This window comes from Lemur catta, chromosome 15 (assembly GCF_020740605.2).
Source record: "Lemur catta isolate mLemCat1 chromosome 15, mLemCat1.pri, whole genome shotgun sequence".
Lineage (NCBI taxonomy): Eukaryota > Metazoa > Chordata > Mammalia > Primates > Lemuridae > Lemur > Lemur catta.
Genome location: NC_059142.1, coordinates 50,608,246 through 50,636,007, shown reverse-complemented (window position 1 = coordinate 50,636,007; position 27,762 = coordinate 50,608,246). Strand labels below are relative to the sequence as shown.

The 27,762-nt window shown below is 48.4% G+C and overlaps 1 protein-coding gene and 1 non-coding gene across 5 annotated transcripts in view; both read left to right on the top strand.

Moving 5' to 3' along the window:
- SLC39A11 (solute carrier family 39 member 11) overlaps nt 1–27,762 on the top strand; it is a 356,160-nt gene that overhangs the window by 43,235 nt on the left and 285,163 nt on the right. For 2 of the 4 annotated variants that reach the window (XM_045525211.1, XM_045525212.1), the window contains exons 2-3: nt 24,611–24,729; nt 27,103–27,141. In XM_045525211.1, the coding sequence (XP_045381167.1) occupies nt 24,622–24,729; nt 27,103–27,141 (147 nt within the window). In that variant the 5' untranslated portion in view covers nt 24,611–24,621. Of the gene's footprint in view, nt 1–21,224; nt 21,327–24,610; nt 24,730–27,102; nt 27,142–27,762 lie in introns of those variants that run through there. The other 2 variants (XM_045525210.1, XM_045525213.1) reach the window with 2 other exon arrangements.
- Nucleotides 8,937–9,039, top strand: LOC123621422. Its single transcript, XR_006729146.1, has one exon. It is a non-coding gene; the product is annotated as a small nucleolar RNA U13 (small nucleolar RNA).

The window sequence follows — 27,762 nt, the reverse complement described above, 5'->3', positions numbered from 1 at the left end:
GTGAAACCTCCATCCTGTTTTCCATAGCAGCTATATCATTTTATATTTCTACCAACATATTTATAGCTTTTTTTTAAAAAAAAGGAAAAAACATAAACAGGATAATCTAAATAGTTTTATTCACTTACTCATTAAAAAGTATTTATTGAGTGCCCACCCATGGCTAGGCAGTGGGGTGCTACATTGTACCAGACTCATCTTTGCCTTCTTAGAGTTACAGTGTGTTGGGGTAGACAGTCCACACACAAATAGACATATAATTCCACCAGAGAAATAAGAGAAGGGCTAACCTTAGCTATGTTAGTGGGGAGAAAGTGGAGTCAGGGATTCCAGGATGGGAATGGAGGGAGTAGCACCCCATAGAGCCTTTCCCAGGTCAGAAACCCACATTTGGAGCTTAACTCTTATAAGGCTACTCATTGGACTTTTTAAAAAATTGAGGTGAAATTTGCATAACACAAAATTAACCATTTTAAGTGAACAATTCAGTGACATTTAGTACATTCACAAGGTTGTGCGACCACTACCTCTAGTTCCAAAATGTTTTCATTACTCCAAAATAAAACCCCATACCCATTAAGGGTTGCTACCCATTCCCCCTCCTACAGCCCCTCGCAACCACCCTTCTGTTTTCCCTTTCTATGGAGCTACATACTCTGGCTGTTTCTTATAAATGGAGCCATGCAACATGTGGCCTTTTTCGTCTGGCTTCTTTCACTGAGCATAGTGTTCTTAAGTTTCCTCCACGTTGTAGCACGTATCAGTACTTCATTCCTTTTCTTGGGTGAGTAATATTCTGTTGTGTAGATCCACCCCATTGTGTTTATCCATTTATCAGTTGATGGACATTTGGGTTGCTTCTACCATTTGCCTGATGTGAATAGTGCTGCTATGAACATTTATGTGTAAGGATTAGTTCGAGCCTCTGTTTTCTATTTTCTTGGGTACTATGATCATAGATTTTTGCAGCTTAGAGATCGCTCAGGTTCCATCCCACTATAACAGACTTGCCACAGGGAGTTGGTGGCGCTTCAAACCTGAACCGGGGCTGGGACTTCCAGGCAGTGTTCCCACCACCACGTGTCCAGCCCTGCCAGGCCTGGATTCAGCAAGGACTGAGCCAGGTCCTATCTCACGTTCTGAATCGTAAACACTCCCCATCCTCCTCTCACAGCCCGTGGCTCCCAGAACCACCTTCACCTAAAGAGCACAACCACCCGCCAAGTCAGCCATGCTGTGTCCAGGAGCCCCTGCCTTCTTGGGGCTGCCTGGCTCCCCGCTGTGGCCTTCACGGGGCCTCTGGTGCTTGTCCCCTGAGGCTCTCCTCTCCTGTGCTGCTCCTGAGGGAGCTGGAGGTAGAGTCGGGCTGTCCCTGGGGGTGGGGGCTGGGCTCTGACATCACGGCTGCCCCACACAAAGCCTTTTGTGAGGTGGCCTTTGCTTTGGGAGCAGTGACAGATGTTACGGGCCAGGAGAGGTGACCAGGGCAGAAACTCCTTTTGCAGGAGGAAAGCACTCTCTGTCCCGCAGTGGGTCTCCCCTAGTGAATTCCCCCAGCAGGTCCCCTGGGGCCGGGAAGAGGTACTTGCCCTGGGACTGGGATCCGAGAGATTCCAGAACTCACTCACCAGGTGGTGGAAGAAGCCAAAGTCCTCGCTTCTGAGGTTCTGTTTTCAGATGCTTTTTACGTCAGGGTGAGTGATTTGCTAAACTCCAAGGATCACCGTTTGGTACCCAGGAGTGCCATCGTTGGTAGAATTAAATACCAATATAAGTGAGAAAGAGGAAAATGGGACAATACAAGGGAAAGAAGAATGGAGCCTACAGAGCAGAAGACACAGAAAGAAAAGAAACATTGCCCCAGGGGAGGGGGTCATGCCTCCCAAGGGCCCCCAGCTCAGTTATCTCCCTCTATCTTTGACCTTGAGGAGCTGGATTTTCTCCAGCATTTAAGCCTCTCTGGCACTTAGCAAAGAGCCCAGTGTGTGGTAGATGTACAGTAATGGGTCAATTAATGTAGATGAACGATGTCCTCCCTTGGAACGAGGCTAGAATGGGGCATGCAGGGCTCACCAAGCCCAGGCCTTGGGGACCTTCCCTCGCTGAGATGGTAAATCACTTGTTGAGCATCCAAGTAACGCAGTTACTGCTGGTCCAAACAGACTCAAAATGAAACACCAGCTGGTAGTTTGGATTCCACTCTAGAAATAATCATGTTTTCTGCCTGGGTCACCCTGGCTTCAAGTCCTCAATTGTCTGATTGACAGAGGTAGCGAGAACTCTGTATTCACTTATTAGTCTAATGGACAGACTAGCCCGTGGCGGCTTAGGCCGGAGCTGTTTTTATTTTCTGCTGTGTTCCTCCGGCATAACTTACCGCTGGGGAACATCTGCATTATCTAATTTATTCCTTTGAAGCATTTCATTTTGGCTGATTGCTGCTTAAAGGTCATTTCCAAATAAACATGGAATGAAAGGTCACTGTACCCAGCTGAAAAATTATCATAAAGTAGCTTCAGCCGTGCTCAATGCCAACGCTGACCTCCTCTGCTGGCCGGCAGAGCCTGTTCTTTTGGTGGCATGTGGCTAATTGTGTTGCCTTGTGCTTCTCAGCTCTGAACTTGGGGATGGGGGTTAGCAGGTGGATGGCAGCAGGTACAAACCTCATTGCAAATCTTTATTTATTGAGGTGCAGGCTAAGCTGTGGGGCCCAGGAGATGGGGATTAAGTCATTTTCAGAAATCACCGAGGAGTAATACATGTTCTGGCTGGTACTGCCGAACGAGGCTCTCCTGTCCCACATGAGTCAGAGGCTAGTAGAAGAAATCGTGGATGTGCTGAGCTGGATTTTGGAAGAACACACGAGGAGGGGAAATTATCGCAAAAGATCAGGGAAGTTTGCCTTTGTGTTTTCCAAATAGTAAAGAAGGAAAACAAACAAGGCTTGCTAATTTACCGCCAGACCTGAGGCGTGTTCCTGGAATAGAGTACACAGTGGATGGTTGTGTGCGCTGAGAGGAAAGACCAGGCTGCAGGGAGAACGCTGCGTTGGAGCTATCTGGTTTATTTTCTTCCTTGGCTTAGTCGGCAGGTAGACGTGGTGAGGGCTGTGGATGTGTCACGGTGGAGTTTAACAAGGCATTGGCCGTGATGCTTGGGCAAGCTGGGTGGGCTCGGGAGCTGCCCACAGGTGCAACACCCCAGTTATGTTGGCTCACGGCCCAAGGAGAGGAATCTGCACAGGAAGACAGGTTGCCATGGTGAGGAAAAAGAGTGTGGTCAGGAGGATCAAAGGATGAAGGAGGAAAATAAAAAGGCACTGCAGATAGGACAGGGAAGGGAAGAACAGGGGGGGAAGCAGAAGTGAAATTACTGGTTGGGAGAGTTGAGAGAGAGCGAGCACCAGGTGGCTTGCACAGAGGATGCAGAATTCCGAGGGCTGGCGTACATTCAGAGCGGGGCAGAGGTTCTGTGCTAAGTGCTTTAGGTATACCCTCCCGACATCACACAAGCTCTATGAGTTTGCCCATTTTACAGCTGGTGATGTGGAGACACCAGTTAATGAGAGGCAGAAGCACATTAGAATCCTGGCCGTCGGACACCAGGGCTCACATACTCACCTGCTGTCCCACCTGCCTCTCCAAGGATACAGCTGGTGTGTTAGCGTGTAGGAGCGCCTCAAATGCTGGGGGAAGGACCTCACACATAGCCTAACTCAGTTCACTTTCTGAGGTGGAAGCCATCCTCTTCCCAGCAGTGCACAGCTGTGGTCCAGATGTTCTTAGCCCTGCTGGGTCTCCCATACTTTATTTTAGACGTGCCATAACTGGAGAGGAGAGACTTCGGTTGGGGGCGAGGGGGTGCACAGTGGTGCTGGGAGCATCAGGAGATGGGCCTGATGCAGGGTTCAGAGTGAGAGCCTCGCAGAGGAAAATAAAGCTGAGAAAAGGCCAATTAATGATCTTTGAGCACGGAACACATTATTGCGTAGAAGGTCGTGACTAGCTGTGGTCTGGCCTTGCTGAAGAAAAGGTTTAAAGTGTATCACAGGAGATTCAGGTGAGGCCAAGCAAAGTTAGACAGCAGAATTCTGCATTTTATTGAACCTAAGACTCTGCCAACCTAAGAATGCTCTACTATTTTGTGAACCACCAAGAAAGAAAAAGAAAAACATAATAGTGCAAAACTATTACTTGCTTACACTTAGAAAATTTAATTTTCACTTAATAAAAGAATTCCTTTAGACTTAGTTTTATTATATACTATGCATACACATAAATAAACTATATATATGCATAAGTACAAATATATATACATGCACATAAAGGGTATATAATGAAATTAATTAGAAGAGGGAATCGCTTCCTGAAACTTCTTTATATTTGAGTCTGAAGCTTCTTAATCACTAATCACTTCTGAAGTCAGAGTACTCGAGGTAGTACGTTTTTTCATACAATATAGTTCTTTTCTAGAATATTGGTGATGTATCATTTCTTAAAAGATTCCCCAAAGAACTAAAAGCCATTGGTGCTAATCTCAACTTAAGCCATGTTTGTAGGTTTAAACCCAATATATGGAAAAGCACTTCTGAGCTAGAGCACACATCAGAATATTCTGGAGGGCTTGAATCACAGTCTTTGAACCCCACTCCCAGAGATTCTGTTCAATGGGTCTGAGGTGGGGCTTGAGCATTTGCACTCCGTGCAAGCTCCGGGGCAGGGTGGGGCGGGGAGCTGACACTGCTGGTCCAGGGACCACACTTTGAAAAGCCCTGATATGGGCTGGTCCACTCAGAGCATCAGGAATGTTACTGAAGACGGCCAATTCCCTATTTCACCTCAGTCTCCTACGGGCCAATCTCCTACTCCTCTGCTTCCCCTGGATTTTCTTCCAAATCTTAAAGACTGCACTGAGAGATTTTTGCTGGTGCTTTTGATACTGGAGCATGATCGGGCCACGATGGCTCATTCCCCCCTGCCACCTGGCTGATGGCCATCGCAATATTATTGCAAGATGAATCCAGATTTCCAAGATGCTAAACTAGGGGTGGGGGAGGGAGGAAAAAGTGCACCTTAAAATCGGCAGCATTCAGTAGTCAGCCTGCTCTACACGCCTGGAGGGAGGGTAAGGCCCAGGCCAGCCTGGAGGCAGAGGTGGGGGCTTCTTGGGGTCCGTGTGCCTTCTGGGGGCTCCTCAGACAGTAAACAACACCTGCTCGCAGCAGGGAACAGCACTGCAAGTGCCCTGTGTGGTGTGGCCTTGTGCCTTATGCTACGATGGCTGAGGATTGAGCCAGATGGTTTACTCTGGTGAGTCTAACATAACTACCCAGTCTTTTTTTTTTTTTTTTTAAACAATGCTATTAGAAAGCCTCCGATGTCATTAAGCATGGCACACTAATAAAAAGGCAAAAGGCCTTCCTTGCGCTCTGTGGGTTAAATAATAAAGAACAGCTGTAACTGGAGGGGCAGATGGCATGAGCTCCCGGCAGCTGGGGACTGCTTGTCTTCATTAGTGTCATTGACAGAGGAGGCATGGGGTGGGCCCTTGGGTCACCCAGCAGGTTCTCTGCAGGAGCCTTCAGGGATCAACTTGGCCTAGTTTTCAAGACTTTAACAAACTGCCTGGCAAGCAGAAGCTCCCCCGTGTCTCCTTTTCATCCCTGTTTCCCTCAGTGTGTCTTCTCTGTCTAAGCCAGTGGTTCCTGACTGGGGGGGCTGTTGTGCCCCTCGAGAGACACTGGGCAGCGTCTGGAGACATTCTCGGTTCTTGCCCCGGGGAGGAGGGTTTCTGCTGGTATCTGGTGGGTAGAGGCCAGGGATGCTGCTAAACATCCTACTGTGCACAGGACGACCCCCCACAAAGAATGTCAGCAGTGCTGTGGTTGAGAAATCCCGGTCACATAAGCAAAGCGACTCCTACATTCACAATGCTGTTCTGGTCTGTTGCCTTCTCTCTCTTGAAATCTGGAAAAGAGAAGGAAGAGAGGAAATGAAATGACTCTTTAGGCAGCATTCACCGCCGCTTTCTTGCAGTGTGATGTTACAAATGGTCATAAAAGCTGTAATTTACTTGGCACCGCTTTTGGATGGTTTCCCCTGACACTGAAACGATAAAAGAAATAGCACATGCACAGACTCACCCACTGCGTAAGGAACAGACTTCATCTAATAACCCTGTGCTCCCCACACTTGGCTGTGCACACGGATTTCCCGGGAATCTGGTTGGAATTTGGGTTCCGATTCATCAGGTCGGGGTGGGGGTCCCCGAGATTCTGCATCTTCGACAGGTTCCCAGGTGGTGCCGACGCACTAACCTGACCTTTGGCCTTCCTAAGCCCACGGAGGGACTGTGCTTGTGACACCCACTGTTCCTTTAAGTGTAGGTGATGGGGAAACCCTTTGCAAAGCTCTGTGCATTAGTGGCCAGCTTTCCTTCGCACGTGGGATGTGGTGTAGAGTGAACAGCTCATCCTGCTGTGCCCAGAACTGCTCCAATTAAAACCAAAAATCCCACATCTCAGGAAACCCCTCAGTCCTGCGTAAACCAGGACAGTGGTCACCCTATCAAGCCCGACAGTGTCCCCAGGGGCAAGGTAAGGTTGGACCTTTCCAGCTTCCTTTCATGAGGAAGGCTCTGAGCTCCAGAGCAGTGGGGACTCAAGACAGGTGCTTGATTTACTTAGTTATTTTGTTTCTTGCCTTCTCTATTCTGGGAACAGAATAAGGGATGATGTTAGGTTATTAGGTATGAAATGTCCGATTTCCTTAAGTGCTAAGTTTGACAGTTGATATCTCTGACATTTTACTTTGATACTTCTTGTTTTATTTTTATTGTGAAGGTACGTTCTCAGTCTTTCAAACACACATTTTGGCTTATGATTATCTTTCACATTTTTTAAGAGCAATTTTTGTGAAACCATGGATAAGTGAAAAATTCATGTTATTTTCAAATAAGTTCCATCATCCGACAATATTGGACCATTTGAAACACATGGGCAAGGTAAGGAAGCTGGATCGATGGGTCCCGCGTGAATTAAACGAGCATCAGGAGAGAAATCTTCTCGAAGCTTGCCTTTCTTTGCTGTCACCACATAAAGGTGAACCATTTCTACACTGTATTGTCATATGTGATGAAAAATGGATTATTTTTGACAATTGCAAGCATTTGGCACAATGGTTGGATAAAGACGAAGCGCTGAAACACAGTCTAAAACTGAATATTCATCCAAAAAGGCTAATAGCATCTGTTTGGTGGTCCAGAACTGGTATTATCCACTACAGCTTCATGAAACCTGATCAGTTGATTACAGCGGATATCTGCTACAACCAATTGGATGAAATCATGAGGAAGTTTGTGATTAAGCAGCCGAGATTGATCAATAGAAACAGGCCAATCCTCTTGCAAGACCACATGTTGTACAAACAACGCTGCTCAAACTATAAAAGCTGTACTTGGAAACTCTCTGACATCCACCGGATTCACCAGACCTTGCACCAACTGACCACCACTTCTTCCAGGCTTTGGACCACTTCTTTCTTGCAAGGAAAAATATTCCATTCTCAACAAGCTGTGGAAAACACCTTTCGAGATTTCATCACCATTCACTCTCCAGGCTTCTTCGCTGCTGGCATCAACAAGCTACCATTAAGATGGCAAAACTGTGTCGATAGCTTAGGCACATACTTTGATTAATTGTACTGCTTCTTGTTTGAGATATAATAGACTAAACTTTTGGTTCAAAATTGGACATTTCATATTTAATGACCTAAATACACACTCCACTTCCTAACATTGGAGCACATTTTGTGTCCCCAAAAGGATTGTATTTCTCTTGTTCCAACTGTAATTTGTGTTCTCCAACAACAGGTCCCTCGGCTCCTGTCTTTTCTCTTCCACATCCCCATTCCCCATGGCTTCCAGATTCTTCTCTAGCTCTTCCTTTGAGCAGGCCATGCCCCTGCTCCAAACCTTCCAGTATTTCCTGACCGATACAGTTCCCAAGGCTTTTGCCCTCAAGGGAGTAAGTTTTGTGGTGGGTAGAAAAAGTTTTGAGTAAGTTTTGTGGTGGGAGATGTTTCCAACTCTTAAATAGCTTATATTCTCAGTGGGTGAGAAATATACATAAATCATCTTTTAAAAAACAGTCCAAGGCCGGGCATGGTGGCGTGCGCCTGTAGTCCCAGCTACTCGGGAGGCTGAGGCAGGAGGATCGCTTGAGCCCAGGAGTTCAAGGCTGCAGTGAGCTATGATCATGCCACTGCTCTCCAGCCTGTCTCTAAATATAACAAAAACCAAAACCAAAAAGTTCCAAGATTTTATAAAATTAAGGGCTACAAGGCTAGATGGACTATAGGGTCTGTGTGGATGTGGATTTGCAGATGAGTTGGAGCAGAATCAGTAGCCCTGCTGTCTAAAACTCCTCTCTGCACTGGCTCGGCCAATTTCCATGCAGTTGGACAAATACTCCTGGTTAATTTCTGCCTCTGTGCCTTTGTTTAAACTGGTCTCCCCAAGAAGAATGCCCCGTCCTTTGCTCTCTGCCTACCTCCATCCTTCATGTCCTATAATTATCCTGTCCTCATCCTCCCACCGGCTTCACTCTTCTAGCCCTTAACGATCTCTGCTCTAGGACTTCTGGCATGTAATTGGCGTGGCCCTGGTTTCCAACTGAGTAGTAACCACAGTCTGGCCCGGCGAGGGCTCCAAGAAGGGGACCCCTTCCAGAGAGGAGAATGAATAGGCATGAAGGGGAGGGGATCACCTTGGGGTGCTCCCCCCAGGTCTCCTGCCTGCCTAATCACCTAAAGTCTCCCCAGCCTCCTGGAATAGCAGCTGCACTTGCTTCTTTGATTAATCTTGGGCATAGGTGTTGTTGAGATCACGTACTGTAAATCTTGCTTATGAGTGTACACTGTAAAAATTGATTGTCTTAGATCCTTTTGTAGTTCATCAGCATGATGATTGGGTTTGCACATGCATGTGTGAGAGGTGCCTCCCTCAATCTCGTTACTACATTGGCACATTACCTGTCTGATGTGAAAAAAAAATTTTTTTCTTAAAAATGTGGGTCACCAATCACTTATTTGACAAATGCTTAAGTGACTTCTCTATTCACCAGAGGGATAACATACCTTCATTGTAATTCCCTTTACAGCTGAAAAACCTAATTGGTGTATACATTAGAACAGCAGTGGACAAGGGTTGGGAGCTGCTTACATAGTTTACTGTTTTGAGAGGATATATTTACATTATTGTTTTCCTTGTTTCTCAAAGCTACAGACTGTATGTTTCATTTATTCTTTACCCCCTGCAGCAGCAATTTCCAATCTTGGGTTCCTGAGCTTGAAGGGGCTGCCTGGTGTCACATTTATCAGTTATGAATATTTCCAAAAGCCAAATGAGGCAAAGGCAAATTAAAATCTAATTTCTTTGCTTTTGGCTGGAGTGACAGCCTCTCAGTTCTGTAGCCCTGGTGTTTCATGCTGATCTGACGCTCTGATTGGTAGCTATATTGCTGTGTTTTTGATGAATAAAAAATGGAGAAAAGAATTGATTCTTAGCCAACACAGTTTGCTTGACAAAACTCTTTCAAACCATTTGGGGTGGTACTAACTGAATCTCTGTTGCTTGTAACAGAATCCCTGAAACTGGGAAAATTAGAAAGAAAAGGAACTTATTTCTTGCAGTTGTGGAGGCTGAGAAGTCCAAGGTCAAGGGGCTACATCTAGTGAGAGCCTTCTTGCTGGTGGGGACACTGCAGAGTCCTGAGGTGGTGCAGGGTGTCACGTGGAGAGGGGCTGAGCGTGCTCATGTGCTAGCTGAGGTCTCCCTTCCTTTTCTTATTAAGTCACCAGTTTCCCTCCTGTGATAAAAATGGATTAACCCATTAACCTATTAATTCACAAATCTATGAGTGGATCAATTCATTCGTGAGGGCAAAGCTCTCAAGATCTAAGCGCCTCTTAAAGGCTCCCCCTCCCTCAATGCTCACACTGGGAACCAAGTGTCAACATGAGTTTCAGAGGGGACATTAAACCATAGCAGTGGGGCTACAGAGATAATAACAAATGGCTTATAGTGAGCACAGAGCTGCTTACACGGTAGACAATCAATGCTTGTTACAATTAATACAAAGTGGATTTTGGTATTAACATGGACTACAGGTGCTTCCCCATTATGGCTGTAGAAGGTTCTGGAAGAACTCAGCATAGCCTTCTCAAGCTCAGAGCAGGCATCTTGGGAGACAACATTGTAAAGTCCAGCTTCTAGGTGGCTCCCCCATGGCTGCTTCCGATATGTGTCAGGGCCCTGTGTAAATCTCCACTTTGTGTATTTTTTTCTGGGGCTGGAGGGAGGAAAAAAGGAGCCTTAGGCTTAGACACTTTGTCCTGAACTTGTGGTTCCCTGGCAGCATCTGGGCAGCATGTGGGATGGCCAGAGAAACAGGGCCTCTGGTGGGCGGTGAGGGTCCCTGGGTCTGTAGGTGTCTGAGGGCTCAGATGTTCTGTCTGCACCAGGGCCCCACCAACCATCTGTCGGTGACACTGGTAGGAAAGAGACATGAACCTGCCATGGTGACAGGCAGGCCCCAGGGGCTCCAAGGAGGACTCAGTGCGTGTAGGCGAGAGGGAGGCCTGGAGGAAGAGACCTTCCTCGGGCCTTTGGTCCCTATCACATGTGACGACCTCATTCTGCAGCTGGCCTGCTAAAGGGCTAATGAGGTGAAGAAAATTCTTGGGAAATGATTGATTAAAACAAATTGTGGAAAATTTCAAGGGAAACCGGCTTTCCAGAGAGCTGGGTGTTCTAAACATCCAGGTGGCTTTGGATATGAGCCTGGAGAATCTATGTTATGGATCAAGAGTCTTGTGCTGAGAATCAGGAGTCTCAGTTTCTTGATTGGGTTTTGCTGCTGACTTTAGGACTTATTGTTCAAGCTCAATGAGCCTTATTTTCTGTATTCAACCTTTTATTATACCTTATTAAAATATATTTAAATGATAAAAGGAACATATTATAGCAAGGGCGGGGGAAACCTGTACTCTCATCATCCAAAGAAAGCCCCAACTACTTTAATTGGTATGAATTTCCTTCCAGTTTTCTGTTACTTGCATATTTTTTTTACCACTGCAGTAACAAATGGCATCTATTTTTGTATATTGCTTTTTTCACAAAACCCTACATCATAAAGATTTCCTATAGTGCTATGGTGTTTATCATTTTACTAACCACACAAAAGTCCATTGCATTTATGCTTTGTAATGTATTTAATTTCTTTTTGTTGAGCATTAAGGTGATCAATATCTTTTTCCCCTTATATTTTGACCAGTTTTGTTAAGCAAGTTCCTGGGAAACAAATGGTTGGGTCAACTCCATTAGGAAGAACAGCGGGCACAGGGCAATTTACAGGGCTCCGTCATTCCATTTAATTAGACAAATGATTTTTTCAGTGCCTTTTATACATAAGGCTTTCTGTCTATATTATTATCTGTTGCAAGCCACCACTGAGGTTTCCTGGATATGTAGCAAGACTGTAAAACCTTGATTTTAGGTAAAAGGCCAATGTGAATCTGTGTAAAGTCTCAATGACATATTATTTAAAAATAGTTGTAGGCTGGGCGTGGTGGCTCACGCCTGTTATCCTAGCACTTGGGGAGGCCGAGGTGAGAGGACTGCTTGAGGCCAAGAGTTTGAGACCAGCCAGAGCAAGAGCAAGACCCTGTCTCTGCAAAAAATAGAAAAATTACCCAGGTGTGGTGATTTTGCGCCTGTAGTCCCAGCTACTCGAGTGGGAGGCTGAAGCAGGAGGATCTCTTGAGCCCAGGAATTTGAGGTTGCAATGAGTTATGATGGCACCACTGTACTCTAGTGTGGGCAACAGACTCTGTCTCCAAGAAAAGAAAAAACAAAACAATACTCCAAGACCAAGGAGCCAACAGAAATGAAATAAAAATAAAAATAGTTATAGAAGTCTTAGCATGAAAATAATATAGTATCCACACCTCTCACTTTTAGGATGTGTTAAGACCTGGGCCGGGAATGTCAGCTGTTTGTTGGAGGGTGCGCCTGGGCAGTCCTTGGAACATTTTTATTAGCTTTGGTGTTCTGACCCATTTCCCTGTAGTCTTGCTTACAATAATCATTTTCATGGTTGAGCTGCAAAGCCGTGACTCTCATCCGACAGCCTGGGGCGATTAGGAGCTCACAGACATGTGGGACGTGGGAGAAATGGGGCCGATGACAGGTGTGGCGCCTGCCCGGGCCCTGGGACCTCATAACCAGCTCCACGGCCGGGGCTCATCGTCCCTCCGTCTGTGACTTGAGAGGCTCGGACCAGATGCCTTCCTCGCTTCTCCCCAGGACTAAATCCTACGGTGGAAGCTACGGGGACCTTCGGCATTGTGTTAGTTTGCTAGGGCTGCCTTAGCAAAGCGCCGTGGACTGGGTAACTTAACAGAAATTTATTGTCTCACAATTCTGAAGGCCAGAAGTCCAAACCCAAGGTGTGGTCAGGCTGGGTTCCTTCCGCGGGCCGTAAGGGAAAGATCTGTCCAGGCCTCTCTCCTTGCTGGTTGTAGACGGCTGTTTTCTTTCTAGGTCTCTTCATAGTGTCTTCCCTGTACGCACATCTGTGTCCAACTTTCCTCTTTTTATGAGGACACCAGTCATACTGGGTTAGGGCCCTAATGACCTCACCTTAAGTTGATTACCTCTGTAAAGACCCTCTCTCCAAGTAAGGTCACGGTCAGAAGTCCTGGGGGTTAGGATTTCACTATACGAATTTTGTGGGAGAGACACAGCTCAACCCAGAACAAGCCCAGTGTGAACTGGGCCACAGTCACCAGAATTAGGAGCCCTGCTGCCCCCCTGCTAGGTTGAGATAGTCCCGCATTAACCCAGAGAGGTGGTGTGTGTTTGTTTTTAAAATTAAGGACACAAAAGCCCTTAAATAGGATAAAGCCTTTGTTCCAGGTTCCCAGCCCAACTCTTTCGGTCTGTAACCCGGCACTGTTTTGCTGTAGCAATAAGTCAGAGAATCAGAGCATCCAGCCTAGAAAGGGACCTCAGCGCTCACCTGGCCTAACTCTGACATTCTGCAGGTCCACAGAGCAAAGGGGACTGACCCAAGGCCACCCAGGGAGTTATTGGCAAAACCAGGGCTCACGCTGCCGTGTCCTGGTTCCTTGTCCCATGCCCGTGTGCTTCTTCCTTTATTGCTTTCTGTCGCTGCCGCCACCCTGGGGAAGAAGATGGCAGGTCCTCAAGTCGGAGGGCATCCACGGCTTAAATGACAAATACCTCCCTTAATGCTCATGCGAGCCCTGTCATGCACAAACCCACAGACCCAAAGGAAGGTTGTCCTGAACAAGAACTCGGGATTCCAAGAGGGCTCTTTGGCCTAGGACATATTCTATTACTATTTTTTTAATTCACCCTCCACAGCAGTTTTTTGGGAGAAATTTAAAATGATACGTTTCTGGATGAGGTTTCCCTACAGTGATTTGCCAGGGCAGGGGGTGGAGGTGGGAGACGGAGGGGTGGGTGTGAAGGTGGCAGGCAGGAAGGCTGGCAGGGAAACAGCCAGTGACTCTTTCAGGGAGGTGGATGGAACACTCAGGAAAACGGAGCGCCCAGTCGGACACCAGATTTGAGCACCTGTCTACCTGCGCGGCCTTTCTGCTGTTGGGGGAGGGAGGGGGAGCTGTTGTTGAGTATTTTGCTCAGGGTAATTTCTGGTGCTTGGGGACTTCCCTGCCTTGCTTGTTTGTGGTAGACATGCAAGGCGTTAGGGTGTGTTCATTTCCTAGGGCTGCTGTAACAAAATACTACAAAACACCAGAAACGAGGGGGCTTAATGCTACAGAAATTTATTCTCTCTCAGTTCTGGTAGCCAGAACTCAATCAAGGTGTCATAGGGCCATGCTATCTCTGAAGGCTTCAGGGACAGATCCTTCCTGGCCTCTTCCTAATTCTGGTGGCTCCAAGTGTCCCTTGACTTGTGGCCACATGACACCAGTCTCTGCTTCTGTCTTCCCATGGCCTTCTCCCCTTCTCCTCTGTGTCCCTGTCTTCTCCTCTTCCATCTCTTATGAGTAAACATGTCATTGGATTTAGATTCACCTGGTTAACCCAGGATGATCTCATCTCGAGATCTTATTTAATTACATCTGCAAAGGTGACATTCACAGGCACCAGGGGTTGGGATTTGAGCATCTCTTTTTGCAGCCACTATTCAACCCACTGCACAGGGCCTCTCCGATGACCTCACACGACGGCCACACACATCCAGCCCCGGCCTTGTTTCTGCCCAGGTCTGTCTGACAGTGTCTGCAGGACCTTGGGGTCTGCTCCCCTCCCGACCGTGGACAGTTGGGGGGCCAGCTCCCCTTGTGATGTGAACCTCACTCCCTCCCCACCATCCCATCTTCCGCAGGCTCCTGGCTTGCTGGTCTCATCCCCTAGGAGTGATGGTGACACCAAGAGACCCCCCCCCTCCTCCCTGGGAAATTCGGGTACCCTTTCACCGTCCCTACCGTCAGCTCTTGAGCAGCCTCAGCTAATTCCCACGGGATGAGTTTTGTTTTTGCTCTCAGTCTGAGAGAGGAATAGAGTTTCTTGGAATTCTGGCTCCTTCCTCGTTCCGTGGAGTCTCTTAGGGTCTTTGCAGGCCCCTGAAGAACTCCTGCTTTTTCAGGACTCCCCCTACATTGCACCAAACACATAAAAGTGCTCCCACATTCCACACTAAGTACTTTTGTTCCCCATAAAGTAATCAGGAAGATTTTTATAATTTTGCTTTTGAAATTATTTGGCACTAAGCATATTTAATATATGATTGGCAGTGGTTTTTTGGCCACCATTGTGCATACTTAGGAATTCTCTTGAAGTGAGAAAAGCTAAGCCTCTGATTGTTTTTCGAATGTAATTAAATTTCCATGAATACCAAAGTCAACAATTAACAAGGTTTTATAGACATTTAGTTAAACATTTATTAATTTAGATTTCTGCAGGGTTTTTTTCCCCTTTTGAGCCAATATCTATTTTTTTTTTTTCTTTTCTTAATCATTCCCTACGCTCCTGCAGAGCTTGGAGACTGCAGAGACTAGCCCACTAGTTCCCAATTGCAGAGATGGTCTTGCCTTTTTCCTCATTGCCGCTAGGAATTGGAATTTCTCCTTCCGGAATCCCAGGGTTCCTGTGGCGGGGTGTCCAATCCCATTTCCAGGGCCCTGGGGTTTTCTGCTGCTGCCCTCCCTGGGCTCCTTAGATTAGGACTTTTGGCTCTGGCTGGTGGTCTTGCGTGTGCGTCCCCTGCATCCAGAGCCTTCTACTTCCAAAACTCTCTGTGGGCTTTTTTGCCGAATAACCAACCCTGGCTTAATTTTCCCATTTTGATATTGTGACCTTCTTTAGTCTGGTCCTGCCACCTCGGCCTAGGGACACGACCCAGCCCTGAGGCAACTGAGTTTGTTTAGTGTTCTGTTGTCACGCCTTGAGAGTCCTAATAACCTTCTCTTTGAACTTGTGTTTCGTAAGCAGAGTCTGGCAGGACAAGGGAGTCTGCACATTGGCAGAAGAAAGGAAAAGGCTTGGTATTCTAGTCGCTTTAACAGCACTTTTTTTTCCTGCCTTTTGAACAAGGGACTTCCTATTTGCAGCAGGCCCCACAAATTATGCAGTCAGTCCGTCCTGCCTAGTGATAACTGCAGACGAGGACCCTGCGTGGATCGTGGTGGCTCACCAGGCCACTGGAGAAGAGTGGCCATGAGGTTAGATACTTGCAGGCAAAAGGAAGTGTGTTAGTTTTCTATGGCTGCTGTGACAATTGACCCCAAACATTATGGCTTAACAAAATACAAATTTATTATCTTATAGTTCTGGAGGTCAGAAGTCCTAAAAATCAAGGTGTCTGCAAGGGTGTATTCCTTCTGGGGGCTCCAGGAAGTGTCCACGTCCTTGCCTTTTCCAGCTTCTAGAGGCCACCTGCATTCCTTAGCTGGCAGCTGCGTCACGGCAACCTCTGCTTTCGATGCAGTCATACCTCCTCCTCTTGGTCTGACCCTGCTGCCTGCTCTTTTTCCTTATAAAGACCCTTATGATTATATTGGCCCCACCCAGGTAATCCAGTATAATCTCCCCAGCTTGAGATCCTCAGTTTAATCACACCAGCAAAGACCTTTTTGCTATGTAAGGTGACGTTTTCACAGGTTTCAGGGATTAGGACGGGACGTCTTTGTGGCGGAGGGAGGATGCGTGACTGTGTCTAGCAGGGGAAGTTATTTGTTTTCCTGCTTAAATCTCTACATATTCACCCAGGGCACATCCAGGCTTTGTGGGTTCCTAAGCTGATATGATTTTGAGGGTTTTCTTTAAGAAAAAGAAATAAATTTAGGTATAAACATGAATATTACTTTAGAATGAGAAGGAAATCACAAGTTCCCAGACCTTAGATCCAGGTCCGTTTCTTCTAAAGTCTTTCCGACAATTTATCAGCAGCAGCGTTTACACTGATACGCAACCTGGCCCCTCCCCACCTAGAACACTCTCCACTCCAGCAACGCCCTTGCAGGTGAGGCCCTGGGCTTGGCTACACTGGCACTCACGGTCAAGTGCTCTCTCCCCACCAAAGGAAGGAGGTCGTCGCCTGTTGATATGTCCTTGCTAGCTCGAGTGACTCACTAGCTTCCGGCAGTGGAAGGCATGGATGTTTTATGAGGAATAACAAAAAGAGGCAGCTGAATAATGCAATAGCTTTAATAATAAACCTTAGTTTATAATGCACAATCAGTGCAATCCCAAAGCTTCTAGGCTGGAAGCATTGTGAGGCTGCAGGTTGTATTTGTCTCATTTACTGGTGTGTACCCGATGCCTCTCACCTGGAAGGTGGGCCAGTAAATGTTTGCTGAGTGACCGAATGAATGAACAGGTCATTCAAGTGATCCACACACCTGTGAAGGAATAGGCTCGGAGTAGAGCTTAATTTTTCAGCAGTTCCTCTTAGTAAGCCTGTGAAAATGGCATCCATGGAATGACTTATTATGGGATGTCAGATGAGTTGTTTGAAGCAACAAATGTAGAAAATGGGGAACACTGATTTATGCCAATCACCGTCTTGGAGACGGGGTTATTTCGAATTCTGTTGGTGGTGGTTTTTGTCTAATAACTGGATATCTTATTAAGCTGGCAATTGAGCAAGCTTGGGTTTGCATTTTAAATGCCTCTCACAGTATCGTAAACTTCTCTGCCAACAATAGATTTGTATGAAGTCAGCCTTCACTGTTATGCCCTCCCTTGAGCATACGTGGTGCAGATTCAGAATCAAACTTTTGAGGAAGGTGAGGAGGGACCTGAATCTTGACTCGGTTTCCCCCCCAAGCCCTCGAGGGCAGCGCTTCCCTGTGCTAGGCTTAGGAAAGTGGCATCCCGTGGCCGTCGGCTCCCCGGGGTGCTGCGTACTGTGCATCAGTCTCTCAGTCCCGGTGGGAAGCCAAGGGAGAGCCAGAGCGATTCCAGCTGTCAGGGAGTCACTGCCGAAGCCCTTCCGGGCACTTCCATTTAGGACGCTCTGTAATGTAATTGTGTCCTGATGACATCATCAGAACCTTAATTATCAGGAGCCAAAGAGTTAGAGGGAATTGGGCACATGGGATATTTTATTGTAGGTATATTTTTGCAGTGACTGTGGACAATGATTCTCTTCTTGGGTTTTATGGTGAATCAGATGCTAACTAGTGCCATGAGGCCAGATGCTCACGGTATAATAAAACATTTATTTTATGGGATTACACCAGGGTTTCTCAGCGTCACACATTTTGTTTCTCACCCTCTGACATTTTTGGCCAGATAGTTCTTTGTTGTGGGGCTGTCCTGGGTACTGCAGGATGTTTAGCAGCATCCCTGGCCTCTACTCACTAGATGCCAGGAGCACCCTCCCACTTGTTGAATGCCCCCTGAGGAGCAAAATTGCCCTTGTTTGAGAACCACTGGATGGTATCGTCAAGTGGAATATGATAATATCCATATATAATGAAAGTAGCTGGGACAATCTGATCAGTATACAAATATTATTTTTCTCATAACTCTCAGGAAGGTCTTTAATATGTAAAGTGTAGCCAACAGATAACACTTTTGTATCTGATTGACTTATTGATTCAATAAATATTGAACATCAACTACATACCATGCACTGGGGATACAGCAATGCAAAAGGCAGAGGCCAGGCTGTTTTCTCTTCCTGACACAGTGCAAAGCCACTTGCATTTGTGGGGACCAAAAAATAAGAATGCCAGACATCAAGAAGTGCCATGAAGAAAATAAAGAATGGCATGGAAGGCCTACACGAGACTGGATATTTAAGGAAGGCCTCTTTGAAGAGGTGACATTTGAGCTGAGATACAAATGACAAGAAGTATTCAGATGAGTGAAAATCTGGGAGACAGGTGCTTCAGGCAGAGGGCGCAGCAAGTGCAAAGGCCCTGAGGCAGGAGTAAGGGTGGTGTTCCAGGAGAGTGCAGACCAGCATGGGTGCCGCAGAGTGAGGAGGGGGTGGGGAGTGATTCCAGGTGCTCCTGAGGCTGAGGGAGAGGGCTTGGGTTTTATTCCAGGGCGGAGAGGAGCCCTTGGAGGGTTTGCAGTAGTAAGTTGACATGATTGGGGTTTTATCTTTAGAAGGTTACTTTGGCTGCTGTGCACAGCAGGGACTCTTGGGAAGGGGAATTAAGAAGCTCCATCAGGCAGTCAGGGCAGGATGATGGAGCAGGGTTGATTGGGAACAGGTGGCAGCAGTGGAGGTCGGGGTGAGGGGGAAGTGGATGAATTCTGGATAGATGGGTGGGGATAGTTTTAAAAATCCCCTAAACAAACAGCAACAAGAAACCCCTTACAGTTCTGTAGCACATCTGTAAACTGCCTATGACTTTCACTGGTACGATCCCATCAGCAAATCGGAGAGCCAGTTCCCACTGGGTTTATTATCCACACTCAGGCTCACAGGCATATCTCAGTCCTCGTGCTGTGTCCATGGTCAGACTTCAGTGAAAGAGATGACATGGCAGGCAGGAAAGTGTGGGCAAGGCAAAGCCACTTCTGTTTAGTTGGCCTCCCTATGTCAGGGTCCAGCAGAGTGCCTGACACAGAATAGATGCCGAAGGAATATGCCGGGTCAATGAAATGAATGAATAAATGAAGGACAGAGAGGGTTGATGGGGAATGACCATTCAGGGTGCCAGGATGGGTGCTGGGCAGAGTGTTGGGGGCATCACTCCAGGTCACAGTAACCTGGAGAGAGCGCTGTATTATTTCCAGAATCAGGGTGAGGAAACAGGCTGAGAGGCATTGGGGAACTGGTCCAAGGGAACTCACATGCCAATCTGGGATTTCTCCTGTGTGGTCAGATTCTGAAGCTGGCACTCAATTGCTATATTACCTCTGAAGAGAAACAAGATCTCAGAGAGAAAGAGAGAAGAGGGAGAGAGGGAAGGGAAGGGAAGGGAGGGAAGGGGAGGGGAGGGAAGGGAAGGGAAAAGGGCAAAGATTTGGGACTCATTGGACTGGACCACTTTGTACTGGTCTCCACCCTTTCCGTGAAGCTGCTGGCCACTATCTTCTTGCCCACACCACCCCAATCTTCCAGGGCCATCCAGATCAAGCAACAGTGATTCCTCTGGAAAGGGCCACCCACCATTCTGCTGCCCTATGGGTCCTTTGCTTTTGGCACAAGGAGGAGGACACTGGGAGACAAACCCAAGAAAGTGTTGTTGGAGCCATATCACAGGAAACCTTGAATTCCAGGCTGAGGAGTTTGAACTTTATGCCAAAGACACTGGGGAGCCATTGAAGGTTTTTGAGCAGGATAGTAACATGCTTTGCTTCAGGCAGGTTGATCTTGGCGGTGGTGCACAGAACAGGCTAGACAGGCTAGAGTGGAAGGAGGTGCTTGCCATGACCTAGGTGAGGGTTCAGGAGGGCGAATCCTCACAGCAGCGGTGAGAAGGGAGAGAAAGGATTGGGCCGGAGAGGCACTTTGTTGATTGTTTTAAAAACTTCTGTTCACTCTTCATTATGAAAAATTTAAACATGCACAAAAGCAGAAAAATTTATGAACCCCTGTGTGCCTATTCCCCGGTTCCAACAATGGTTAATTCATGGCCAATTTTGTTTAATCTCTACTCCACCCACTTACCTGTTCCATAGTATTTTGAAGCAAATCCAAGATTACCATTTCATCACTATCAGAGCGAGCAGGGAGAGCTGTGACATTTTGGAGGTCAAATTGACATGCTTGCCACTTGGGCCTTGCTTCTCTATGTGCCTGTCGTGGGCTGTTCGGTGGAAGGCCTTCTCCTGTTCCCAGCACAGTGCAAGGTGCATGGTGTGACCGTCCTTGTGGAGGACTGACTGCTGTGGGACAACAGAAGCCTGTTCTTATTGGACCCTTTGGTCTATGGCTACTGTGACCCCGGGCAGTTTTTCTGCCCAGGTTGCCCTCTGGTCTGGTAAAATGCAAGATACCCAGCTAAAGCTGAATTTCAAATCAACAGTGAATATGCTTTTAGCATGAGTATGTCCCCAAAGATTGTCTGGGATATACTTATACTAGAAAATAATTTGTTGTTTATCTGAAATTCAAATTTAACCAGGTATCCTGGTTTTTGCTTGGTTTTGGTTTTGGCTAAATCTAGCCATCCTACTCTCTGGTCTTCTCACGGAAGCCCTGGGGGGCACAGCCCTTGACCTAGGGCTTCTCAGAGGGTGGCCCCAGGACCTGCCAATCAGCAACTCCTAGTTCAAAACACAAAATCTCATCCCCACTCGGAACTGAATTCCAGAACCAGAACCCCTGGGGGTCCCCGCGCTCCTGTCTGACGTCCCTCCATGTGATTCTGATGGGAGCTGTGGCTCAAGGGCCATTGACCTAGACAATGAGGCTAATGGTGGTGTCACTGCCCCGCACCCCATAACATCCTGCTCTGCTGTTCACCCATGTCATGGCACTCGGCTGGTAAAGGTGTAGAAACGTAAGCAACATCAGAGACACGACAAAGCGCTCTTTCCTTGGGTGTCTGCGGCTTCCCCAGGACTGCCGAGGCGTGCGCTTGCAGACCGTTCCGCCCGCCCCGACCTGCTCCCGTGCCTGCAGGAGGCTGTGAACCAGGGAATTTATTCTGGGGGCGGGATTTGCCAGTTGGGGCCGGGCGGGCGGGGCCGGAGGCCGGAGGGACACGTGTGCGGGAGGGAAGCAGGAAGTGACTGCGGGAGCGGAGCCGGCGCGCGCGGGGCCGCGGGCTGATGGAAGTGCAGTGGGGGCTGGAGAGGGCACCCTAGTGAGTCGGCTTTTCTCTCCTTCAGCGCCTTTGGTTGGGCCCGAGGCCAGGGGTCGGGGGTCACCAGGACAGCTTGGAAGGGGGTGCCCCTGGAGAGAGGACGGGGTCGGAGGAGAAGTTGGAGGCTTTGGCAGGTGGCAGGGCGCGAGGAAGGTGCCGAGCCCCGCTCTGCCCCTCTCCAGGGTGGGCAGGAGGACAATGACATGCCTTCCTTTTGCAGTCCTGCCAAGATCTCTTCATTCATCGCTTCGTGGGGGGCGTGTGGGGGACCCAGGGCTCCTGGGAGCAGAGGTGGCTGCAATTCCTGCGATCAGAGGCCCCGCCCACTCACTGTGGGTGTTGGAAGCGCCTCTGGAACTTGGTGGGAGTCTGGGTAACCCGCAGCAGGTCTGGGCGGCCGAGATCCTGCGTTTCTAACCAGTTCCCAGATCAGCTGGTCTGGGACCACACTTGAGTACGGAGGGATCAGAGAACTTTCTCACTGTCGTATCTGCCCAGACCTGAATCCTCCTGCCGGATTCCCCCTCGTGGAGTCAGGGTGTGTGTGTGCAGTTCCACCAAGGCCCAGGCAGCCCTGGTGCTGCTGTTTCTACTTCTGCAACTTCACTGACACCATGAAGCTGACTCTTGGAAGCAGTGCAACAGGTTTAAAAGGGGGAGAAGAAAACAAATAAAACAATTCTCTATCAGTCAGCTGGGAACCCCATGGGCTGCTGTAGTGGAGTATGTACAAGTGGAGGGGTGTGGGCATCTTTAAAGTTGGAGTGAGCAGAGAATGAACCTCTCTCCTGCTAACTAATCAGGGTTGATGGTATTAACACCCGGCTCAGGGGGAAGTCTGCGTCCCCCTGTGTGAGCTACTTTGGAGATGTGCGTTCCTAAGGTGTTTCTGGTCTACCAGTTAGAGAAAACTTTCTGTCCTCTTGGAATCCTTTGTCAGCTTTGCCAATCCCCCGCAGGGCAGGAGAACTCACTTTCTAAGCTCTTGGTCTTGCAGAAGTTGTGCTAGTTTTAGACCAGTGCTTTCCACACATCAATGTGCATAAGAATCTCCCATGGAATTCCATAAAATGCAGATTCTGATTCAGCAGGTCTGGGGTGGGACCGAAGATTCTGCCTTTCTAACTAGCTCCCAGGGTAGGGGGAGGGGTGCAGGGCTGCTGGTTCTTGGACCAGCCTTTGAGCAGCGAGGAGGATTTAAGGCAGCAAATGAAGGAAACGTCCCTAAGGGGTGCTGGGTTTGCACGGCCCACGATCAATGATTGTGCTGCTCCTGTTGCGATGGAAAGGATGGTGGCCTGGGGAGAGGGGGTCTTCCCTCTGGGTCCCTTTTTGTTTTTTTCTCAGGGTGCTCAGGTATAAATGGGGACAGGCTTAGAAGAGTTTTCATGTCCCACTAGCAACCAGGAACGCCCATGAGCTCTTTTCTGTTCCCCAGCCCACAAAACCCACTTTAATTTTGGCCTGTTGGCGAATGTAAATTGTTTGCTTACTTCTGTAGTTGTCAAATGCATATTCAAATACAGGGAAAAAAAGATGTTTTTGTTATGACCCGTCTTGGATGATACGCACTAAGAGGATGATAGCTATGTGTCTTTCTTTGTAAATGCGGTTTGAAATTTTATCCACAAGCAGCTAGAAATAGATGATTGGTGCAATGATCCAGATGGCTTGGTTAAAAAAACAAACAAAAACCACTCTTGTTAGGTTACTTAACACGATAACGTATGTAAAGTGTGGATTTTAAAAAATGACTTTTTTTCTCTTTAATTGGTGCAGTCACCATCCTGAGCTCTGTTTAGACTATGGGGACCACAGTGTGAACCCAAAGGTGCTGTTTATCTTAGAGGTGTCCTAGCACAGGGGCTGAGCCTGGGCTCACCTGGCTTTGTCTGGGCCCGTAGCCTTTCCTAGGTTTGAACTGGGCTGTGTTGCTGAGCCCCTTGGCATACGGGCCCTGTCCACCCTGCCGTGGTTTCCTTCCAGGAACAATAGAGGCGGCGTGTTCAGCTCTTGCTCCGCAGGCCCAGGGCTGCCGGCTTCTCACAGAGCACCGGGGCCGGCAGGGCTGAGCCCAGCGGGGTCGTGTCCAGCCCTGTGGGTGCTGGAAGGCCGGTGGGGAGCTGAATGAGGCCTTTGAGATGAGGCCCTGGTGTTTGTGTACCGGCTTTTCAACAAATGGGTTTCCCTGCCCTGTAACTTTCCACAGGGAGAGGTCTGACTCTGTCATTTCAGATCTAGGATTTGAAACGTGTCAAGGTCTAGAGCAGGTTCTTTGGGCTGAAGCAGGGGGAATGGGTCTTCTCTTTCTTTTCTTAGCGGGCAGGGGTGTAAATTCGGCATCAGTAGCGGGGTGCTGAGCTGGCCAGGGACATTCCATTCATAGGTCTGTGTCCTTGTCCTTGCTGACTGGCCCATCCAGGTAAGATGGCCCTTTTCAACCCAGAGAATATTTTTCAGGGGCCACAAAGTCCTATGTTACAGGGGTGCCAAATGTGACAAAGCATCGAGCAGCTAAGGATATAAAAGATGGAGGAGGCAAAGCCACATAGAGAAAGATGTGCGCTAGGGAAGGGCTGGGGGGACCCGGAAAGCCTTTGTCCTGAAGCTGGCATCAGGCGGGCTACAGGGGATGCTCGGGTTCTCCTGGCTGGAGATGTGGAAGGCGGGTATTCCAGGAGGGAACTGTATGAACAGGACCATCTGGAGCTTGTCAAAGGTGCCACAAATAACTGGGTTGAGCTGGAGTGTGGGGCTCCCTGATGCAGGGCATGCAGAGTCGGTGAGGGATCGAAGGTCAGTTGGTGACATTTACCCTTCAGCAGGCAGGGGGGCTGTTGCAGGTGTGTGGGGAGTTAGCTGGAAGAGCTTTAAGAGCTGCTGAGCTTGTCACCTGTATATGAGGTGTCTGGGAACAGACAATGGACGGGAAGTGGATGAAGCAGCAGATTGTGGGGAAGGCTGCATCAGACCCTCCTGGGCCCCCTTCCTCCAGGCTAAATCACCCACACTCTCTGTGTTCTTCGTTTTGAAACCACTTCTCAATGTTGTAACCTCTTGTGGGCTCCCCTTGCACTTCTTGAGGTCCCCTTTCAGAGTTAGATGATTTCTGATAGCTGGGGGGCTGGGATGGAGACGCCTGACCCGCATGTGGGTGGCTGAGGAGTGCTGGGACGGTGTGACAGAAGGGTGCACCCCACCAACCCAGAGGGAAGCCAGCTCAGGCGCGGGATGTTAGGACACATTGGAACGTGCAGCTGACCCTGTCGCTCCTCTGCACACAGCCGTATCCAGCATGCTCCAAGGCCACAGCTCTGTGTCCCAGGCCTTGCTGGGAACCTTCTTCACCTGGGGGATGACGGCAGCTGGGGCGGCCCTCGTGTTCGTATTCTCTAGTAGACAGGTGAGTTGCCCTGCTTCGGTCCTGGAAGTTCGTGGGGACTCTCGTGGCAAGCTCTGAAACCATCCCTCTCTGTAGAGCAGGTTTGCAGACCCTTGGATTCCCCTGGCCACACCTCCAGGTGGGGGGTGGGGGGGTTTGTTCGCTGTCTTCTTATTTTCTCCGCCTCTCCCTGCCGGGCCTGGAGAACCGGTGTCTGCTCTGCAGACACGCTCATGCGTCTTCCTTTCCCCTCCTGACTCTTGACAGCCTGACTCGAGGGGAATGGGAAGTGAGAAGTCCAGCTCTGGAGTCTCCTTTAGCCCGCTGCCTGATTTCCGCCTTCCATCTAATTTCTTTCAGTCCTGGAGCAGGTGGTATATCCATGACTGAAGAACATTAGGTTTCAGATGTGACTGTCCTCCCCCGTGGCCTCGAGTTAGCTGGGAGGACGGGAGAGACCCTCGGGGGAGGAAGGCTTTCTGTGCCCTTTCTCCTTTCCTCGTCTCCGGACGTTTCATCCCCCTTGGGTTGAGTACAGACAGACCCGCCTCCCCGGCCCCCTGCAGATGCCATGTCCCCCCATCCTCCACGTGTCCTGCCCACACCCCCAGTGCCCTCACTCACTCTCATGCCCGCCATGGCCTAGACCTCCCACATCTCTCCCTCCACCATACTCCAAACCCCATCCCTACACCCCTCCTCTACACTGCACACACACTCCCACACCCGCACACACCCTCTCCCCACACCCCTGCACAGCCCACACCCACCTCCTATGCCTGAAATACACTTCTTCCCTCTGACCCTGACCCCCTCAGTCATGGCCCAGAGCTGTCCATGGCTGTCTTGATGAAAGCACAGTCTCTGCATTGTGCAGCTTGGCAGCCGTAGGAATTGCAGGAGAGCTGGAAAGGAAAACATGTCTAGGAAGTTGGCGAGTCGGGCGCTCTTGTGCTGGAGACCAGTACGGCAAGTCTTAGTCTCTGCAATAGGATCCCCCCTCCTGCACTGCCCTGCCCCTCCCCACCCCGGGGGAAGCTGGAGCCATGGATCAGAGACCTGGGACTCAGAACAATCTGGAATTACAGGTTACCTGGAATCTAGCTATACAGCCTAGAGAAGTCAGATACACAGAGACAGAATGTAGAATGGGGGTGGCCAGGGGCTGGGGGAGGGAGGATGAGTTGTGCGTGTGCAGTGGGTTTCGGTTTTGCAAGGGGAAAGGGTTCTGTGGACCGTGGCTTCTTTCACGTCACACGGCATCCTCGAGGCCCATCCGTGTTGTAGCATGTGCTGGGATTTCCTTCCTTTTTAAGACTGCAGACTATGCCATTGTGTGTATGTGCCACCTTTTTTTATCCATTCATCTGTCGATGGATACCAGAAAATCTTTGTATTGAAATGTAAAATGTATGTATTTAGAAAAGTATGCATTTTGTAAGTGGACAGCTTGATAATTTTTCACAAATGCCCATGAAACTAGTGCCTGGATCAAGACACAGGACGGTGCCAGCCCCCCACAGCCCCTCAGGCTGTCCCCAGTCACTACCCCCACCCTGACCCTCCACCCCTGTGGTAGTCCCCTCCCAATCTCTCACTGCGGGAGAGTGTGCCCTGTTTTTGTGCTTGATTTAGACAGAGTAATCACATAGCATGTACTGTTCTGCGTCTGGCTGATTTCACCCTATTAATTTTCCAGTATGTTTAATGCCCCTGCCTGTTCGTGAGATAATGTATGTACTTTGTGTGTGCCTGCGTGCGTGTGTTCTCATTGCCATGCAGTATTCTGTTGTGTGAATACGTCTTAGCTGACACATCCATTCTACTGTGGGGAGAATTTGGGTGCTTTCTAGCTTTCGGCACTCACACATTGTGCTGCTGAACATTTTTGCACGTTTGGTGACTCCGAGTATGTGTTTCTGTTCCGGAATCCCGCAGAAGTGGCACGCACAGCATCACAGCTCGCTGGTGCTGCCAGATCGTTTCCCAAAGTGGTGGTGCCAGCTTGCACCCCACTCCTGTGATGGTTTGGATTTTTCCACCTGCTCCTCACCTATGCTTGGTAATTTCCATCTTTTGGGCCATCTACTTACTAAAGATTTATTGTTGTAGTAATAATTCACAGGGAGAGCTGAGTATGAGATAGCACATGGGCTAATGCAAGCTGAGCACTACTCGAAAGAACACTTCTGATTGGCTGTAGGGTGGATGGAAAGTTTTAAAATGTCCCCCCCCGCCCCCCTGCCTCGCCCCCTATTCTTGGCCCATTGTATAAATTCAGGAGTTCACAAGCTCAGGAGTGGGCCAGTCTACATTTGAGTGGCTGTCTTGGGTCTGATGGTTTCTTCTTGTCCCGGGAAATGTCATCTTATTGTTCCTTGTTTTCATTTTCAGAGGCGGATCTTAGATGGAAGTCTTGGCTTTGCTGCAGGGGTAAGTAGCATGTAGAAGGAGAAATATAAATGGTGACACGTTTATTCTGACATTTCTCTGCCAAGGGCAATCTCCAGTCTGTCCCCTTGTGACCTAGACGCATCTCTGTGTTTCCCAGGTGCTAAAGGCTCTCTCTTATCACCTACCATATTTAATTCCCCGCTTATCAAATGCCTCTGCTTCTCCTTAGACAGGGAAGGAGGCTCGTTGGGCAGCTGCCTCAGGACTTGTAAAATAAGATAATATTTAGTAAGCATCTAGCATGGGCCTAGCCTAATACGTGGTTGGCACTAACTAAATACTCTCTTTCTCCTCCCATTCCCCGTTAAAAGACCTTTTATTATAGACATTTTTAAACATGTGAAAAAGTGGAGTGAATCCTCTGAGATGCATCCCAGGCACCTGTCACTCAACTTCAGTCATTGACATTTTGCTAATCTCATTTTATCTGTCTTCCCCCAGCTTTCTTGGGAGGTTAGAATATTTTGTAAAAGCAAATGCCAGACATCATGTAATTTCCCCTGTAAATTCAATGCATATCTCTAACTGAGTGACTTTTTTAAAAAAAACATGATCACCGTGCCGTTATCATACCTACCAAAATTAACAATAATTCCTTAT